Here is a 20,111-nt window from a genome sequence, read left to right on the forward strand (position 1 = left end):
GGCTTCATGTGATTCTGAGAAGAGGTCACCTAACCCCATGGATTTTGTAGCATAAGCCCCTCTGCTGTCCCCTAACAAGGCGAGGTGTCACCACCATGGGAACTGCATTAAGTTCAGTGCTTTGGAGCGTCAGAGCTCAGCAGATGCTTCTTTTTAGCTCTTCAGCTTTTTACTTGGGAGGGAATTGGGGAAACTGAAGAGTCAATTGCAAGCTCACTTCTCCCCCCTGGGAAAACAGAATCCCATCTTTTATTGAAGAATAGGTGATTGGCTTAATCAGGACTAACATTAGTATTGACCAGAGGGGATGGTGGTGAAGGTTGGGCCACAATGGGGCTTTCTAGAACTTGGGTGAGCTTCCTCCCACATTACTGTTCTCCTACAGCAGCAGAAGATGCCGGTTAACTCAGATGCTCTTTCTCTGGGTGGCAGGTTTTCCTGCAGCATACAGAAGCAAGGTGAGCTGGCAGCATAGCAGGGTGGTTTGGGCGAGAGACTGTCCTACGGAGAGACCACATGTAGTAGTTACCAGCATAGGCTTTAGAATCAGACAGCCTGGGGGTTGAATCTTGTGTCTCTTCCTAGCTGTTTGCAGTTACTTGATTTTTCCAAACTCCGTCTCCACTTTTGTAAAATGCTGGTTATGGTACTCCTTATTCTTAGCGCTTTTGTGAGCAATAAATGAGAAGAATCCATGCCAAGTGCTAAGCATGGTTCCTCGTGTACAGTAAGGGTCCAGTCATTTCTGGCTGACTTTGACTTTGTTCCAAGGTTGCCTGTGTCTACCCTCAGAGTCAGCTTCGTTTTACCTCGACCCATTTTTGTGCTTGTCTTCATTGTACTCTTGAGGTTCGGAAAGTTTCTTGTCTTTCCCCATGGATTTTCACGTGGAGCCCTCGTGTGGGGTGATTGGGTGGAGCCAGGGAGCTGGTAAGGCCCGCCCTCCCTGACAGCATTTAGGAAAACACAAAACCTCGCCCAAGTGATGTTGGCGTCCTCTTAGTGATTGGAAATTTATGGTCCTTTCCCTAAATCTCCCTTTCTATTTAGGCTAGAGAAAGCCTGTATTTATTTAGATGAGATTAGATAGGCCAATTTCCACCGTTTCCTTTTCAGGGATAAATCTTTGAGAGCAGGAATCTGGCCAAATCCCCGTCTCACACTACGCCAACGGCATGTCCCTCGCCAGGGCTGTGGCAGCGTCCGTATCCCGCTCTCTGTTTTGGATTTCGCTCAAGGACAAACCGTGTGCTTTTGACCGGCTTCTCTGCCATATATCTTAGTTTACTGTCTCTCTTGTTGAGCATTGTATTTGAAACACCTTTTTTTCTCATCAGTAAAAATCTTTCAAGGAGTGTTCTCTACCAGGGACCCTACTGGGGAACAGATAACAGTCTATGTCTTAATCTGGGCAGTGATCTCACAGGTGCTTACAAATGTAAGCAATAATTAAGCAGTGTACACTTAAGATTTGTTGTACCTCAATTTTAAAAAACTGAATTTTAAAAGTGTGCTGTAAGTAAGTTAGACCTTGCTCTACTTTATGACAGCTTTTTTTTTTTTTTTTTTGGAGGGAGGCATTCACTTGTGAAAGCTTTTATCACTGTTATTTCTGGGCTAATGTGAAACTTTCAACCACATGGGGGTGGGAGGAACATTTTGCTCAGGCCAGGCCATAAGATTGTGCGTTTGCTATAGAGGTTTAAAGACAGTAACAAAACCCCAGTCAAAGTTTATCTACATTTCTTATTATACATTTTTCTGTGATAATATATTCTTCCTGCTTGAGGTGGACTGCTTCCCCAAGCCTTTGGCCTATTTCTTGGTATACCACGGCTTACAGCTACAAAACTTGTGGCAGTTAAATTTTCAAATATTTGCTTTTAATAATTTGGTAGAAAAGAGGTTTGGAATCTATGTGATTAGTAAGAGTTTGCTGGGTAGAATTTCTGAACATGAAGATGAGGAACATTAGTTCTCAGAAAAGCACCTAAAGTAAAATAATCTCTCAGTTAGTGAGCAGGATTTGATCAACATCCATTTTAAGGAAATTTATTACACTAATATCTGTAATATATATTTAGTGCAATTTCAGTTATGATGGGCACTATGTTTTTATGAAAATTTTTCAACTTCGTCCACAGAAATGATTGCAGACTCCTCCTTTTTTGGGTAAACTTGTAAATATACATATGTATACAGCAAAGTGTACAAAATGCACAGCTTGATGCATGTATGTTTCCTGTTGCTACCATGGCAAATTTCCACAAGGTTAGTGGCTTAAAACAACACAAGTGTATTATTTTACGTTCCTAGAGGTCAGAAGTCCTAAAATCCAGGTGTCGGCAGGGCTGGATTCCTTTTGGAAGCTCTAGAAGGGAATGCATTTCCCTGCCTTCTCTAACTTCTGAAGACCACCTGCACTCCTCGGCTTGTGGCCCCCTCCTGCAGCTTCAGAGGGAGTAGCAGAGCATCTTCCAGGCTCTTTCCCTCTGATTCTCACCCTGCTGCCTTCTCCTTATAAGAGCCCAACTCTATAACCCGGGAACTCCCCGTTTTAAGATCCTTAATTTAATCACATCTGCAGAGTTCCTTTCTCCATGTAAGATAACACATAGGTTTCAGGAATTAGGACATGGACATTTTTGGAGGACCATTATTCTGACCACAACACATTTTTACAAGTGAATACACTTGTATAAACACCACTCAGGTTAGAAAAGAGGATATAGCTAGAATTCCAGAGCCTCTTTTCTTGATGATTAGGAAAATAATAAAGAATTTTGCAGTATCACAAGCCACCAATTTAAAGTATTGATTATCATTATTTGGAACTATTAATTTTCTCTGAGCCTGGGCTGATGGAATACTTTGGAAAATAAATCTTGAATGGTTTCATTTGGCATGTTTGTCTCTGGTCTATAAATGTATCTATAAATACACAACAACAGATTTGGCAGTTTTGAGCCTTGTTTGGGCTTTGCTGAGCCCAAACAAGGGTTTTACACACTTGGACTTCCTAGTGCTAGAATTGTTAAATAGACGTTCTCTGTTGAACTTGGGACCCATTGATTAAAATATCACTTTCTGTTTGTTTCAGGAACGTCATCAACTGCAACTTCAACTCCTAGAACATGAAACAGAAATGTCTGGGGAGATAACTGATTCGGACAAGGAAAGGTAAGATGTAACGCCTTTTGTCGTGTCATGGGTTTAGGTTGTAGACACACTGTGTTTTTATGGCCTCATTTGACCCTTGCCTTTTCATTTGTGTGGTTGTCCCTTATTACGGACTTAAGCATGTGTAACATTGGGCTGACAGCTTCCAATATGGAGCAAGTTTCCTTAGAAGCCTCCAGCCACATCTTGCAGACCATGGCTGGTCGTTAGTGTAGTGACACATCAAATACTTTAACAAGTGCAAAAGTTCAGTCTATTAATGATGTTCATCACCTTGAACTCCACAGGATACACCTTGTTAATGAGAAAACTCATCAACTGTGACTAATACCCTTTGCTTTGGAAACCAATTTTGAAACATCTTTCTTTGTTTCCAAACTTTGCTTAGTAAAACCTTCCATGTCCCCTAGCTATGAGTATATTAAACCCTGCATGGAAAACACAGTATATACACTGTCTCTTCTAAAAATTAAAAGGCAGAGAGGCCATTGAGGGGTCTCTAGTGATGGAAAACAAGGTTGAGATGATTTGAGTGTTTTGGCAAGTGACTTAACCTCCCTGAGAATTCCTTGTGCAACATGGAAATTCATCTTTAAAGGGGGAGAGGATTATGATGGTGCTAACAGTGCCCATCTCACTAGGTTACCGTTGTTAAGAGGACTGTTGGGCTTGCTGCTTGCCAAATAGAATGTGCTGAAAGAATGCCCGTTTTTCCTTCCTCATTTGCAATTTCAGAGTGTTCAAAGCTATAGGAGCCTTACTAGTCTTTAACATAGTGCTGAGGCAAAGATGGGGTGCGGGAAATAGACCACCAGACCCTTCCTCCAGTGTCCAGCCCCAGCGGCCCCAGAGAACCGGAGAGTATAAGCAATGTTGGAGAATAATTTGTGCTGTTTTAAAACAAAAGTATGAAATGTTTTGTGATGTGGCTTCCTCTATTCTGATGTTAAGGTCTTTCAGCTTTTCCCCATTTGCCAAAAATAAAGGATATGTTGAGCAACTGTAATTCCAGACTTTTCGGTACTCTGCCATTGATTTCAGAAATTTTGTGTTGCTGGACCCCTTCTTCCCTGTCCCCTCCATCAAAGTAATTTACTGGATCTTCCAGTATTTTATTAACCCCAAAACAGAGAGCGTCTCATATCTGTAAATGGTGCAAAAAAGTCTCTCTGAGTCCCTGGAAAAGAACTGTCCTTATGTGGGCTAAAACTTGCAAATGGGAACTTAAAAACTAGCCCTGTGCTCCTCTGGATTGGTAGTTTGCTGGTAATCACACTGCTTTGTGTGGTCATCATACAAAGTAAGAAGAACGCATCCTGGGATTTGATTTCTTGTTCTTAGCAGAATTTTTTTATTTTTTAAAATTTACATTTATTTTTTACCAAAGCTTCCCCCAAAGATGCATTCTTTCTATTTTTATTTTATTTTTGTGGAGATGGGGGTCTCACCATGCTGCTCAGGCTGGTCTCAAACTCCCGGCCTCAAGCAGTCCTCCTGCCTTGGCCTCTCTCAAAGTGTTGGGATTACAGGCATGAGCCGCCATGCCTGGCCTCTTGGCGATGTTCTTTAAAGCTGCGACCTGTCGCTACTGCTGTTGCTGCTTTGATTCAGGGCTCATTTCCTTTTTCTCCTATTCGTGTTAGGTATCAGCAGTTGGAGGAGGCATCAGCCAGCCTCCGTGAGCGGATCAGACACCTAGATGACATGGTGCATTGCCAGCAGAAGAAAGTCAAGCAGATGGTTGAGGAGGTAAGCATCTGGGAAAGGCCACAGGCCTGGAATTGCCTCCTGTGGTGAGGAAACAGCCGCAGAACAAGCTACCTCACCGCTCCGTTTCCTGTGGCCCACAAGCCGAGGTGCTCAGGCCACTGCCATTTAGACCCAGAGTAAGATTTCCCCCCATGTCCTCCATGGACTGATGATGATGATGCCCCTAAAAGAGGGGTTTCCCCCAGTCAAAGCATTACAGTTAAGAAAGCTGGAAAGTGCCGTTCATAAGCTCACCCACTGTCAGAGGACGGTGATCATCTGCGTGGGTACCCACAGCTCAGGAGACCAAAGAGGGTGACGGGAAGGGTGAATTTAGCCCAGGTCCCTGCCCTGCCTCCACAGCTGTCTGTTTCTCTCTCCCTGCTGCCATTCTTGTCCTTTATCCTTTTCTGGGTGTGTCTTTCATTCCCTTGTATGTTTCTCTCTTTTTTCTCCCTCCTCCTCATTCTCTTCTCCCACTCCTGTTTCTTCTTCCTCTTCCTTTGCCACCATCCTCTCTCTCCTGACTGTCTCTGTAACAGGAAACCAAGCTATACATTTACTGTGTGGGCATAGTTTACTATTCTCTTTTTTCTAAATGAAAAAAAAAACCGGGTAAGTTGAACATTTCCATTTCTCTAAGAGGGAAAGAGAAATTTTTAAACTTGTGTCAATGTAGTCTGCCTCTCTTGTGATGATGTTCCAAAAAACAAAATCTGTGCTGTGTAAAGCTTATCACATATTACTGTGGTTTTCTTCTTGCTCAGTTAAAAAATCTGATGGAAAAATCTGAGAGAAAAAGAGCAGTTAGTACTAAGGATTATAAGAATTCCCTTGAGTCTAATTCTCTAACTTGCAAAGAAAAGATTTCAATTTAGTTAAACATTTGGTTGGCAGTGAAAAAATGAAAAAGGATTTTCCTTACGTTAAGCACTACTTTAAAAAGTTATGTTTTATTAATGGATTATTACAATTAAAAGCATATCTACTTCTAATAAATAATCTATGTATGTAACAGACACATGAAAGATTAAAAATATATCTATTTTATTAATCTCTAAAATATTGAGGATATTAATGTTGGGGTTAAGGTCAGGGAATTGTGAGGATGGGAAGGGACATCTTGTTTTATTGTGTGTAGGATAAACACACAGAGTAGATAAAAGCTTATCCGCAAGCGAAAAGTGCAGTTATACTGTGTTGAATCATGTATATCTTATATTGGTTCACATGCAAGTTTCTGGGGAGCAGTGGAATAGCAGAGGAAGCCATGCACGCACCTTTGCAATCCTTTTGTGTATGCAGGCGGGAGCACTGCCCGTGACAGTGATGGGGAGGGAGGTCCTGCCCTATCCTCCACACTAGGTAGATGTCAGCAGTGTGTTGTCCAAGGAAAAGCATCACTTTGCCAAGATTAGCATCTCGGGGAACTTTGGCTGTCTGGGAATAGTTTTTCTGCTTTTGAATTTCACACACACGAAGTCTGGGGCAAGGGTATCCCTTATTTTCCCCCATGTGAGTGGCTAACTGCGGGGCATTGCATTTCTCGCACCTCACCACAGGGGGGTGTCTGTGTTGTTCTTGTATCTAATAATAGAACTGTTGAACAAAACCTCTTACTGGTTGGCTTCTGATTCATTTAAATCCTTACCTGTAAGAGGTTAAGGCTATACCAGAATCAGACACTGTTTTTTTTTTTAAAGACACTTTCAAAGAAGTTTAGAATTCTCTTTTTCTAAACTACTTCCAGAATGTACCAAACATACCAATTTGAAGGGAGTGAAGGAATACACACACATACACACACACACACACGTGCATACACATACATATGTGTGTGTGTATAGGGATGCATATAAAGATCACTGTCCATGCTTTGCCTTTTTCTACCTGTGATTTCATATCTTCCAGATAAACTTCTCTGAGCTTTGATGTGGTCTGTGGTCTGGGAGCCCCAGTCACTGGAATGAAATCACCAGCTAAAATTGAGGATGCCATCAGACTTAGCACCCCTAGGGGCTGGCTGGCTTTCAACAGTGAATGTAGGCCACCACCACCACCAACGTCAAAAAAGAGAGAGATACTTTTTATTCCTAATAATTTTTGCTGCCTGATTAAATAGTTTGTGTTTGCCCAGCATACTACATTAACTTATATAAAAAAGATGGCAGCTGGGCATGGTGGCTCACGCCTCTTATTCCAGTGCTTTGGGAGGCCAAGGCGGGTGGACCACCTGAAGTCAGGAGTTTGAGTCCAGCCTGGACAACATGGCAAAACCCCGTCTCTACTAAAAATACAAAAATTAGCCGGGTGTGGTGGTGGGTGCCTGTAATCCCAGCTACTCGGGAGGCTGAGGCAGGAGAATGGCTTGAACTCGGGAGGCAGAAGTTGCAGTGAGCTATCATACCATTGCACTCCAGCTTGGGCAACAGAAGTGAAACTCCATCTAAAAAAAGAAAGGTAGCTTAAAATTTCAATTGCTATAGCCACTTACGTGAATACATTTTTAAAAAAATTAGAAACATGATCCATGAACATTGATAGATTGACAGATGAGCACATTCAGAAGAGCAAGACCAGGTTGGAAAGGAGTTGAGAACTCGAGTAATTCAGGAAATTGGGTAAGACATGGCCAAGGAGAGATGAGAGCTGAATTCACGTCTTAGAAATTGTGAGGGAATGCGTTTTTGTTTCGTATCGTGAAGCAAGGCCAGGCAAGAGCCACTGGGTGATACTTTCAAAGAGGCAAATTGCCGCTCTTCATTCAAAACAAAACATTTCTGGTACTGGCTGCACCAGTAAAGCGTTTAGCTCTTCATCATGGGTACATTCTTCACAAAGTACGAAGTTGGTTTAGAGGTTCTCTGGTGTTCCTCCACAAATTCTGTGTTCCGTAATCTGAAAGACTGTGGAGGAAGTCTGGTAACGTTGGTTGAGTGTTCATCACAGAAAGAATTCTCTATTGTTTACTATGCTGTGCCTGTTTTTAGGAGCTCAGCCTTCTCATTATGTCGCATAATGAGCAAAATCATAACTATACTTGTGAAATGAATCTGGAACTCTGACTCTAGAAGAGAAGTATGTTTTCATCTGTGAGCTCTGGCCACCCAGGCATAGAGGTAGCCTTTAAGCATAGCGGCTGTTAGGGGCCCTTTGCCTTCATCACAGCCTCACATTCCTATGGATGGGAGTCTCGTCTCCATCCATTGTTGGTATCATTTTGGCCATAATGTCTGTGAGGAAACTTAGTTTATTAAAATGATGGGCTTCTTTTGTTTTAGCCCAAAATGTCCAGGTATTACTACTGAGATCCTTGGAATCCTTAAACATTAAGAAACGTGTTTCTTTCCACCTCGGTGGAATATCACTCTATCATAGTAATAAGAAATAATAAAAAAGAACTGGCCCAGGTTTTGTCATCCTTAGCTCAAAAATGACTTGATTTCCATGGTGGGAGACAGTAGGACTTGTACTGTGTAGGAAGGGCTCATGATGGGGGTAAGCCCTTTTGAAATGAAGGGTTAGTACATATCTTATGGGGTCAAGTTCAGTGAGAAAACAGTGCAAAGTGTCTTCTGTGAAATGTGGGACCAAGTACTCCTCCTAGGCTAGGTCTTTCTACTGAAGTAAGCCTTCTTCATGGATGTCAGGGGATTGGGTAACTCCCTCATCACTAGTTCTTCCAGCTGATTCTGGCTTTGATAAAAATGAAAAACAAAACCAAAAATGCCCCACATGTACCCCTTATAGCCAGAAAATACAGAGAAATGCTGAGGGATTGGAAAGAAAAAGCCCTCAAGGGGAAATTAATTCATTCATCCGTTCAGCAGATAGCCACCAGCACCTGCTTCATGCTGGGGCTGGGTACACAGTGGGGGGTCATGCAGACATGGGCCCTGCGGTCACGATGTTACCCACTTGTGGGTTCCAGGGTAGTCTTGCCCTTGGGCTTTATTATCCTGTTGAAAAGCCTAGTTGGATTGGTCTTGAGTCAAGCTGCATTCTTTAGATTGCCGGAAAAGGGCAATCTGGGAGAGCTGGGAGGGGTAAAAAGCAAGAGAGGATCCTGAGGCCCCCACAATGCCCTCTGCTCACACATCTTTGAGTGTGACTTCTTCAGTCCGCAGTCTTTCACACCTCTTTAACTGCTCTCACCGTGGCTCACCTGCTGCCAACCAAAGCAGCTCTCCTGCCAAGGGGAAAGTGGAGGAAAAAATAAATTATTTGCCCTCCAAGAGGGTGAGTTTACATTTTTGCCAATGGGCAGAGATATTGTTCAGGTGAATAAACAGAATATTTCTTAAGAGGTTTTTTTTTTTAAACTATTTCCCAGTGTAGCCATTAGGCATCCTTTCATTTTATCATGTCTTCCTTCTGATTTCCCATTGCCATTTGTGGATAGGAAATGTTCTTCCAACAGTGTCTGAAGGGAGTTTCTGTTCATTTGTAGAGGACGCATTGTCTTTAGACTTCTTTTGCTGAAGGCAATTGCAATTTACCCCACTTTGCTATAAATGAGGTGTTTAAAAAGTGCCAAGGTAGAAGGCATTGATTTTCTCATTGGTGTTTCTCCACCCAAGCTGCACATTAGAATCACCTGGGGAGCTTTAAGACCTGCCTGAACTTGGCAGATGGGATGGAGGCAGACTGAGTACTGGGTTTGGTTTTGTTTTTAAAAACTCTACAAGTGATTCTAATATGCAGCCCGATTGAGAATTGCTGCCCTGGATTCTCAGAGCAGTGGCCTGGCTCTCCTTGCTGGGTTTCATGTTCGTGTTTTTGGCCAGTGTCCCTCAGAGACTCTTATGCCTGAGGTGGGAAGCTGGTGATGAACTCAGAATAGGAAGGGCTCAACAGAAAGCAAGCCAGGGAGATAGTCACCAGGGACACAAGCACAGAAGTCAGAAAGCTGGTCCAAGTCTGTGACTCTCTGGGCACTGTCAGGAGACCTTCACTTCTTGCCAGCCCCTGGTCCTGGGAGGATTCTGTGATAGCTCACTCTTTTTAAAATTTTGTTTTAGAGACAAAGTCTTGCTCTATTGCTCAGGCTGGAGTGCAATGTTTCAATCATACCTTCCTGAAGCTTCCAACTCCTGGGCTTAAGTGATCCTGCCCCTTCAACCTCCCAAGTAGGTGGGACTATAGGCACGTGCACCTACACCCAGCTAATTTCTTTTTTTAAAAAATAGAGACAGGGTTTTGCTATGTTGCTCAGCTGGTCTTCCAACTCCTAGCCTCTACCAATCTTCCCATCTTGACCTCTTAAAGTGTTGGGATTACAGGCGTGAGCCACTGCACCTGGCCTGACAGCCTACTCTTAACAGCTGCACTGGCCTGGTGGCATCCAGGTAATACAAACTTCTCAAAGCCTATTTAGACCCATCCAGAGAGATTGTTATTAAGATGGGATGAGGTACACTTGTTAAATAGATGATAGAAACTTAAAGGGACAGAATCTAATCCACCTAAGTCCTTGAAAGCTGGGAACCTGCCACTAGCAGAGACTAAGAGTGATTGTCATAGATCTTCTTCCAACTGTGCGTGTATGCACGTGTCTGCCTTGCCCTGGTTTAAATTATTCACTTCTGTCTATACAGAAGACGTGACACTTGGCCACACTGAACCCATTTAGAAACAGAAGAAAAATATGTCTTGGTGAAATAATTAACAATGACCACTTCTCAAGTTCAAGACAAAGCAGAATATTACTGTGATTCCTAAGGAATGATTTTGAAAGTATTTAATGGTCATCTCTTAGATTTGTTTAAAGAGTGACGCTATAGTCATAATGCAGCAGTTCCTTGTGGAAACAAACTGGATCGGGGGGATAGAGGTGCAATAACTCTTGAGAGAGTTGAGGCTTTGAGTATCTGTCTCTTTAGCCAGATGGCCAAACAAGGCTTCACATTACTAGTCCCTAAATCCACATGCTCCTGCAGTTAAAGACCTTTATGTGCATACGACAAAAGATGGCCCAGAAAGAGAGCAACGAGCACGGACTTTAGCATCAGACAGACCTGCATCTGCTATTGTGGACCTTGGAAAAGTTACTAGTTTCCTTGTCTATAAAACGAGGTTAATAATAGTATATACCCCAGTTTTTGTAAGAGTTAAATGAGATGATGTATAAAATGCACAACATATTAATTGGATCATAAGAAATGAATACTAATGGAGGTTATTATTACCACCAGGCAATGGGCTCCTGCTGTGTATACCTAAAGTTAAGCGAATTAAAAGCAAAGGTAGCAATGCTGATTTCCTGACCTATGCAGCGGGCTGCCCTTCATCTTTCCCTTGGGGAGTCTTGTTGGCCACATTCGATCTTTGGGTATCATTCTCTCTTCTCTCTTGTGCTCTGTGCTGTTTGCTAGCTTAGCCGTCAGTCCCTTGACAAGAATATTTACACACAAAGCAATTTTTAAAATTTAAATTCTGTTCATCCCAAGTATCTTCCATTTTTAAACGGTTCAGCCATTTGCTGGCACACAATTTAAAACTATTGTGTGGGGTGCTGAAATGTGCACACACACACAGACAAAAGTCCGCTTTTGCTAAATGCCCTGTGTTTAGAGGATTTCAAGTACTTCTCTTGATTGGTCATTAGCCACATTGGGGGTAGGGGAAAGGAGCCATAGCACTGAGCCCACAAACCTAATCCACTCAATTGAACTGTCTCCAGATCATGTCGCACGAGCTCTTCTCCAGATTTAGTCTCCGGCTCTTTGGAAGATGATAAATTGGTAGCCTGCTCTGGGTTGGAAGCGATTCCTTTATTGTTCGTGATTAGAAGAACACTTGTACACTCTGCTGGGAAAAGGTGGTATTTATCTATGATGAGCCAATGAACCAAACAGGAAGGACATACTTTTGAAAGGAAAGTATGACGATGTGGGGCTCTTGTTTGTGAAAACACCCACATACTGTTACCCTGACTTGTACAGCCTGAAACCGCAGAGTCAAGAGAACTCAGGGATTCACAGAGTATTTTTAGGAACTTGAGTAGACATCAAAGAAGGAACTGCAATGAAAAAGACTACCGAAAAACCATTCAGGAAGTTCGAGGTGGAGGCTTGGAAGATGAATCCTTACTTACGGAAAAGCTGCCAAAGACATCTGCTAAGGAGATGGAAAGAGAGTTTGAAGAATCTTAGTGCTCTGGGAAGGAAGTGTTCCCACCAGATCACACCCCAGAAAGTACAGAAACAGCCAGGTGTCCATGTGGTTCGGTTCAATTTGCATATAAGAGGTGGCCCTGAGGGTGTCCTTTCTGAATGGATGTCAACACTGTCATCTTAGCACTCTTCTAAGAGGAGTTTAGCTTGCTTCTATCACGATTGGCATTTTGCCTGAAGTGGTTCAACCAACTTCACGAAGTGTGTCTGATAAAGAGAAATCTATTTGGCTGAAATGTGTTGAACTGCAACATCCTTCATGTATGCTTTATTTTTATAGAGGTCTTTGTTGAGATTGCTGTAGGCATTGGTGTTTCATCAGAACATGACAGTTTTGCTGACAAATAGCAGTAGTAGCTGCAGTCATAGCAATCGGTGGCATGAGTCTACATAAGCTAAGAGACTGGGCTCATGGAGTGAGTGTGCTCAGAGGCCCTGTGTCCCTCAGACGTTGGCTAGTTCTCCGCTCCTACCACTCCTTCATGGCACAGCGGGCATGAGGATGCTTTCTTGTTAATATTTGACTTTGCTTTCATTTAGATGCTTCTGCTCAGCTTAAGCAAGGAGGGAGGGGATGGGAACGAAGCAGATGAATACTTTTCCATATCAGTAATTAACTGTTAATATTGTCGACCTGTGCACGGTGCTGTTTAGACACAGATCCCCAGATACTATGCTAGGTATTCCGATTTCCACTAAGGAGACAGAGGCAGATTTGAGAACCTCATCTGGATGTTAGCTTAGTGTTGTTACCCACCTTGTTGTTTAGGGATACCTTTATTGCTCTAATGTTTTTCTAAGTCTCTGGTGGAAAAGTCACTGGCATTTGTTCTAGCAGCACTGATTCATTACCAAGTTTTAAAAAATGGAATAATTAAGAGAATGCAGTGACCTTTAGAGAAAGTGGGTCACCCATGTGAGTTCCACTTTAAGGGTGGTGTGCTTTCTTCTGCTTTTGGAGTTTCTTCTCTCTTTCGGGCTGTGGTATCTGGAGGCCAGGCAGGCCTTATTCTGGAGCAGTTAGTGAGTGCGGTTCCTATAATACTGCATGACCTGAGAGTGCCACCTAGGTGGATGCCCTGGACGTCTCCTGCACTTGGCCCTGGCCCTGGGTCCTAGGCTCACTATCGATCTCCTTAGATCTGGTTCTTTGCATCACAGGACCTACTTCAAACTACTCTTTTCTGCCTTTGCTGGTGCCCCTCAATTCACCTCTTTCTTACCTGGACTGTGATAAGGTGTGAACTTGGCTTACTGCTTGTCAAACCTGAGTCATGTGCTCAAATGCTACCCTGCCACCCCATTCCCTCCTTTAACTGGATCCTTAGTCTTGGACTCCAAGGCTACAGCTCTGTCTCATAGCCACTCACGCCCCACCCAAAGGAGGGGCTACTCAAAAGTTTAAAGCAGGAGTTATTTATCGTAAATGACAATGTTACTGTTTCTAGTGTTTAACATGGTATTATTCACTTGTTTATTTCAAAATCTTAGATACTTTATCTAAAATGTCAATTTTTGGAAGGTATCAGAAAGAGCACAATTGTGGCAGCCTTTTTTCTATATGTATTATATGTATTATTAAAAAAAGCAGGTTCATTCTATGACAGGTGTTGGTTACTGTATTGACAATATAAATTGCCTTTTCAAGGGAAAAGATCTTTTTCTTTGGAAATGTTGAACCTATGCTCTGTTTATTGAAATTGTTCTAATTGACTTTGAACTGTTTCTCAGAGACCTGGTGCCCAGTTTCTGGCCATAGGAAGTATGTGAGGCTAAGTAATTCATGTTCCAGGTCACTACCAGTCACAAATGCTTCTCTTATTCTAAGACTATGCATATGGATGTCACATTGCCATGTCAGTCATCTCTGGAAGCTATTATTTGCCCAATTTTCTTTTTTTTTTTTTTTTTTTTTGAGACGAAGTTTCGCTCTTGTTACCCAGGCTGGAGTGCAATGGCGCGATCTCGGCTCACCGCAACCTCCGCCTCCTGGGTTCAGGCAATTCTCCTCCCTCAGCCTCCTGAGTAGCTGGGATTACAGGCATGCGCCACCATGCCCAGCTAATTTTGTATTTTTAGTAGAGACGGGGTTTGACCATGTTGACCAGGATGGTCTCAATCTCTTGACCTCGTGATCCACCCGCCTCGGCCTCCCAAAGTGCTGGGATTACAGGCGTGAGCCACCGCGCCCAGCCTGCCCAATTTTTTAAGCTTGGGAAACTGAGGCTTCGAGTCTTAAAAACTAAGTAGCTGGCAGTCTCTCAGCAAATAGTAATGGTGCCGCACTCCATACACAGATGTCTGGCTACAAAGCCAGCCTTTGTTCTTTTCTTCTTGTTACTTTTTAATTGGAAAAAAATTTAAATTGCAAAAAGTTATAGAAAATGATGCAAAAACCCATGTACCCTCTTCTAGAATTAACGAATGTTGTCATTTGGGCACATTTGTTTCTGATTTTTTTTAAAAACACAAGAATACATCACAGATAAAGAAGAGATTCTCTTTTTACCCCTCCCTCATTCTGTTCCTTTTCCTTCTTTCACCCTGTCTTCTTCTTCAGAGGCAATTTGCTCTCCATCTAGGCCATGCCTTCTTTGTTTATATCTATTTATATATGAGGTATGGCCTCGATAGAGACCAAATGTGTAAATAAATACAGGAAAATCGTAAGTATGTGGCTTAGTGTGTATTTAAATTTTACATAAATTTTAATTTATAATATTAAAAATAAATTTAATTGTACATATTTTGCAACTTATTTCTCAGTTTTATTTTTGCTGTTATTCCATATAGAACTTGATGATTTATTTCAAGGCTGTGTAATATCCTTTTATTTGAATATATTGTAACTTATTTATCCTATTGAAATTTTTATTCTTTTACAAATAATACCTTCTCTAACTAGGAAGTATACTTAGAGGAGAAAATGCTAGTGCATGGGATTGGCACAATTTCATCTTTTTAAGATATTGTCCAATCACTACGCACAGTGCCCATACACTTCCACCAGTCACATACGAGAGGCAAGATTTTCCAAATACCACCACTTGGCACTGTGTGGACTATAATTTTGGCCAGTTAGGAAATGGCATCTCAGTGTTTTAATTTTAATTAAATTAAATTTTAATTTTAATTTGCGTCAGCCTGATTATTACTCATTGCAACTTGTGAGGTTGAGAAACTTTTCTTAAGCTTAATGACCATTCAGGTTTCTTCCTTTATGAAATGATTGTTCATATCATTTGGTCATTTTTGTATTAGGTTGTTTTTCTTTTTTTCCCGGCTAACTTGTAGGAATTCTATGTCTTATCAATATTAATCATTTATCAAAAATTATTTGGGTGCCATTATCTTCTAGTCAACGTTTTTTTGTTTGTGGTATCTTTTATAATATATAAGTTTTTAATGTTGGTAGAAGCGAAGCTAATCTTTTTGGCTATGTTGTGTGTCTTGTTTGTCATATAGATAGTTTCTGTAATAGTTTTGAAGTTTGATTGTTCATCTTTGGGTCTTCAATTACAACCTGCACATCCGTCCCCTCTATCCTCTTCCTTACTCTGTTTTTCACCACAGCACTTACCATCCAATAATATGTCTTGCACTTTATTTACCTGTTTTGTATGTTTATTTTGTCTGTTGTCTGTTTCCTTCCACTAGAATGTAAGTCCCATGAGGGCAGGGACTTGCATCTATTTTGTTTGTGGCTGTATATCTCTAACACCTGGGATAGTCACTGGCAAATGATAGTTGCTCAATAAATATTTCTTGGCCAAATAAAGAATAATCCATGTAGAATTTATTTTTGTGTGTGATATGAATAGGACTCCTGTTATTTTTGGCTCACAGACAGCTTGTTTCTCTAATAGCATTGCCATACTGATTTTTTTCATGTCACCTTCGTCAAGCTGGAGTTATTTCCCCCATACCATTGTCTTTGAATATTCCTGCTTTCCTTCTGCTGAAGACCGAAGGAAACCCATTCCTTGGGCTTAAGAGTGGGAGTGAGGATGAGCAGGAGCCAGGTACAATTTATGAGGAGCTCTTCTCTGATGGGACAGTTGGTAAACATTTAACAAGAGTCTATTATGAGCATGAATGCAAAAATGGGCATGAGTTCCTGCTCTAAAACGACCTTTTGGCTGACATTTAAACTCATTAGAACTTGAGGCAAAATGTCATAAGTGATGGGAACACAGAGGCTGGAAAACTTAGTGGTTCAGTTCATAGGCTTTGAGTAAATCAAGTCTGGTTCTGCATACTGCCTCTGCTCCTGACTAGGCTTTGTATCTTGAGCAAATTATCCTCTCCAAGATTCGATTTCCTTATCAATAATGTGGTACTGTTACGACAGTACCTCCTCCACAGGTGGTTGTAAGGATTGACTGATACGACGCGTGCTAAATGCCTAGCGCAGTTCCTGCCGGTACAAACTAATTCTGATGTGGGTGGAGAGACTTCAGGGAGGAGGTAGTGTTTGACCAGGCCTTGCAGGATAGGTTGGATTTTTCTAGGCAGGGATCGAATGGGTGGACATGTCAGACAAGAGATAGAATAAGCAAAAGGAAAAACATGGAGACCAGTAAGTATAGGGTGAGCTCACAGAGCATTCATCTAGTTTGGATGGTATCAGGGAGTGAGAAATGAAGAGGCTAGAAATACAGGTTGACACCAATTGTGACGGTTTATTAGCACCAAGCCAGGAAGGATGTCCTCCATCACTCTGCTCCTAATTCTTCATGGCGTCCCATTGCCTGATCAGATCTGAGCCCGAGAGGTGCCTCTGGCCAGTGGGTGCTGGAGGAATACGAGGGGAGAAGAGCAGGGAGGACAGCAAGAAAGCTTCAAGGAGAGACCTGGCTAGTGCTGGAGAGTGTTCACTTTCCAGGCACCTGAACTTTAGGAAGAGCTTTTAAAATGCATTTTTGTTTTGGCACCAGCAACGTGCCAGGTGTGGAGCTAGAGGCGTCCATATATATGTATTACATGATTTTGAAACAATTCTCTCCCTGGACACTCCTGTTCAGGATTTGGTGTTTTGTCTCTGAAACTGAATTCATCAAGGAAAGCACAGGGCTATATAAGCTTCTTCCCCATCTCCATTCCACCAGCCTCCTCTTGAATCATAGAGGGAAAAAACGAACAGTGTAAAGAATCAAGCCCCCGACAGATCCTTTGTGGCAGAAGATATCACGTGTCAACCCTCTTCCCAGCCCTGCCTACTCTCCAGGGCAGCTTTGCAGCCATAGGTTGTCATCACAGGGAGGATGGAAGCAAGCAAACCTCTGAACGTGGTGTGGTGTGAATAGGACAGCCAGGGCCTTGGGTCTTCATCTCAGCCCTATCAGCATCCAGATGATTGTAAAGGGAATGAATGAATGATGAAGTATTGGAACCTCAGTTTCCTGGTACGGTAGAGATAACCACCTAAGGTGGTTTCTGAGAATCATGACCTAACCCAGCAAAGTTCCTTGTAGATTGCACATTCCTTTTTTCTTCCTTCTCAGCAAAGGTGCTCAGATAGGTAAGGAGTTTAACCGTCCTTCCCTGACGTTTGTGCAGCCAAGTCATGCTTAGGAACCAGAGTGCTGCTCCTCTCTTTCAGGAGAAGTTGGGTTATCTTTAATATAAGATAGAAATCAAACCAAATTACATTATTTTACCTCAGAAGCCAGTTGCAACCGATCCTTTTGAATGGTATAATTCTATTATTATATATTACTTCAAACTTAATAGGAAAAAATTGATTAAAATATGTGCCGTGTTCATATCTAGCCTGGCTGAATGCCACAAGACACATTAATTGAAAATGAATTTCCACAAACCCAATCAAGCATCATGAAGATGAAAAATGTACCTTTTTTCCTCCATTCCTTCATTGATTTTTCATTTTCCCCACTCAGTGCTTCATTTAGCAATTTTTCAGTTTCTTTTTGTTGTGGCCTTAATTCATTCCCTTTAGTCTCCTCCAAATGAGCTAATGTACCATTTTCTTCATCCTGATTAAACTCTTCTTTCATGCTGCATTAGTGCAGGGCAGATTCTGATCTTGTCATATTTCTCTATGCATTATTATTTTTTTTGTTAAGAGGCTGAGCTTTTTTATTCTTACATTTTGTGGTGGCTTTTATCAAAGAGAATGCACTTTAAAAAATACAGTAACTATGAAATTACAATGTTACAGGTCTTCCAAAATAGAATTAAGGGATGCTATAGCAAAAATGAAAAACTTTTTCAGAGGAAGAATGTAGACTATCAATTATTCTTATATTCACAGTGGGTATATGGGGATCAAACACCATTTCTCTTTTGTTGAGGGAAATGGAAACAGTGGTTTGCCACATCACAGAGGGATCAAGAGGTTGAGTTCAAGACATGGCACTGTCAGGAAAAGAAAGAAGGCAGAGGTAGACAGTGGCTGAAACCCAAGTGAGCTCTAGAAGGTTCCATCCCTGACCCAGGCAGTTCACCATTTCCCTGGATGTTTTGAAAACAGTAATGTGGATCTTCAAGCTATTTCTTTGTAAAATTTTCAAATTTTCAAATAATGTAATGGCATAAATTTCTCCTGAAAACGCTGTAAGAACTCACAATGAAGTATCATGTTGTGCTATTTTGACCTAGAATTCATAACCCTAGTAATCTCATTTCGATGAGATGCTTTGATTGGCAGTTATGCATCTTTGATAATATTTTCATTGTGACGTTCTTTCGCAGAAGCTGTCTTAAGCAGAATGTCTATAAATGAGGCCCACGAGAAGGATAACAAAGCAGAGGTGTTGGGGATGGTGGCTGGGAGCTTTGGTGTGCTTATTAACCAGTGGTTGAGTTTTGTGACGTGTGCAAGTACACACAGCCCCAACGCTCTGATTCTGAACACAATGAAATGAAACATTATAAACAAATTTCAAATAAACAACTTAAAATGTTTATTTTAGGAGAAATTTATGACATTACATTATTTGAAAATTTCACAAGAAAATAGCTTGAAGATCCCCATTATTGTTTTCAAAACTCTTAGAAATCCAGGAAAATGGTGAACTGACTGGGTCAGGGATGGAATTTTCAAGAGCTCATTCAGGCTTCATTCATGTAAAATGAAAACAAAATAAAACAAATTTTAAATAAACAGTAATGTCAAATAAATGTTCAAATAGAATAAACTTAATGTGGATTTAAAATATTGAATTCCATTTTCCTTACAAGATTTAAACAGTTTGATAAATGTGACCATCAGTTTTGTTTCCTGTTTTCTGTTTTTAAAGGGTTCATTTGAGCAAGCAGTGATTCATGAATCAGGCCCAGGCCACAAGCAATTGAGGACTTCACCTAGGGGGCATGAGGGAAAAACTGTTACAGGTGTTTATGGAAGCAAGACAAGGAAAATATTTGATTGATTAAAGCAGAAAGTCCCTACTTTGGCCACACCTGTAATCCCAGAGCTTCGGGAGGCTGAGGCAAGAGGATTGCTTGAGGCCATGGATTTGAGAACAGCCTGGGCAACATAGCAAGACCCTATCTCTACAAAAAATTAAAAAATTAGCCAGACACAGTTCGTCATTCCTGTAAGCCTAGCTACTTGGGAGGCTTAGGTGGGAGGACTCCTTGAGCCCAAGAGTTTTAGGCTGCAGTGAGCTATGGTTGTACCACTATGCTACAGCCTAGGTTACAGAGGTAGACTTTGTCTCAAAAAAAAAAAAAAAAAAAAAGTCCCTATTTAGAGGTTAGTTGGTGTTTTCTGATTGGTTAAATTTAAATTTCATTTTCCTAAGCTCTGACCATTCACTCTGAGACGGGTTAAAGTTTGCTTAGGTCAGAACCCAAGGCACTGGAGCCACCTCAGCCTCATGGCCTTCCAATTAATTATTTTAATGGTTCCCCTCTTTTCACTAGCCTTTCATTTGTGAGAGATTGATCATGGCTTGGTGTGACACCTTCTGTTACCGTCATGGCTGGTTTGTCTTTTTCTCAGCTTGAAACGCCTAAGTCTGACGTCGGTTTTAACCTACC

The 20,111-nt window shown here is 41.6% G+C and overlaps 1 protein-coding gene across 6 annotated transcripts in view; it reads left to right on the plus strand.

The window, feature by feature from the left end:
- The window catches only part of MYZAP (myocardial zonula adherens protein), a 125,889-nt gene that overhangs the window by 74,620 nt on the left and 31,158 nt on the right, over window positions 1-20,111 (plus strand). For 4 of the 6 annotated variants that reach the window (XM_012443032.2, XM_012443031.2, XM_012443033.2 and 1 more), the window contains exons 9-10: window positions 3,101-3,180; window positions 4,824-4,929. In XM_012443032.2, the coding sequence (XP_012298455.2) occupies window positions 3,101-3,180; window positions 4,824-4,929 (186 nt within the window). Of the gene's footprint in view, window positions 1-3,100; window positions 3,181-4,823; window positions 4,930-11,611; window positions 12,224-20,111 lie in introns of those variants that run through there. The other 2 variants (XM_064361344.1, XM_012443035.3) reach the window with 2 other exon arrangements.

Source organism: Aotus nancymaae, unplaced genomic scaffold, assembly GCF_030222135.1.
Source record: "Aotus nancymaae isolate 86718 unplaced genomic scaffold, 86718_ANA_hifiasm-v0.15.2.pri h1tg000041l, whole genome shotgun sequence".
Classification (NCBI taxonomy): domain Eukaryota; kingdom Metazoa; phylum Chordata; class Mammalia; order Primates; family Aotidae; genus Aotus; species Aotus nancymaae.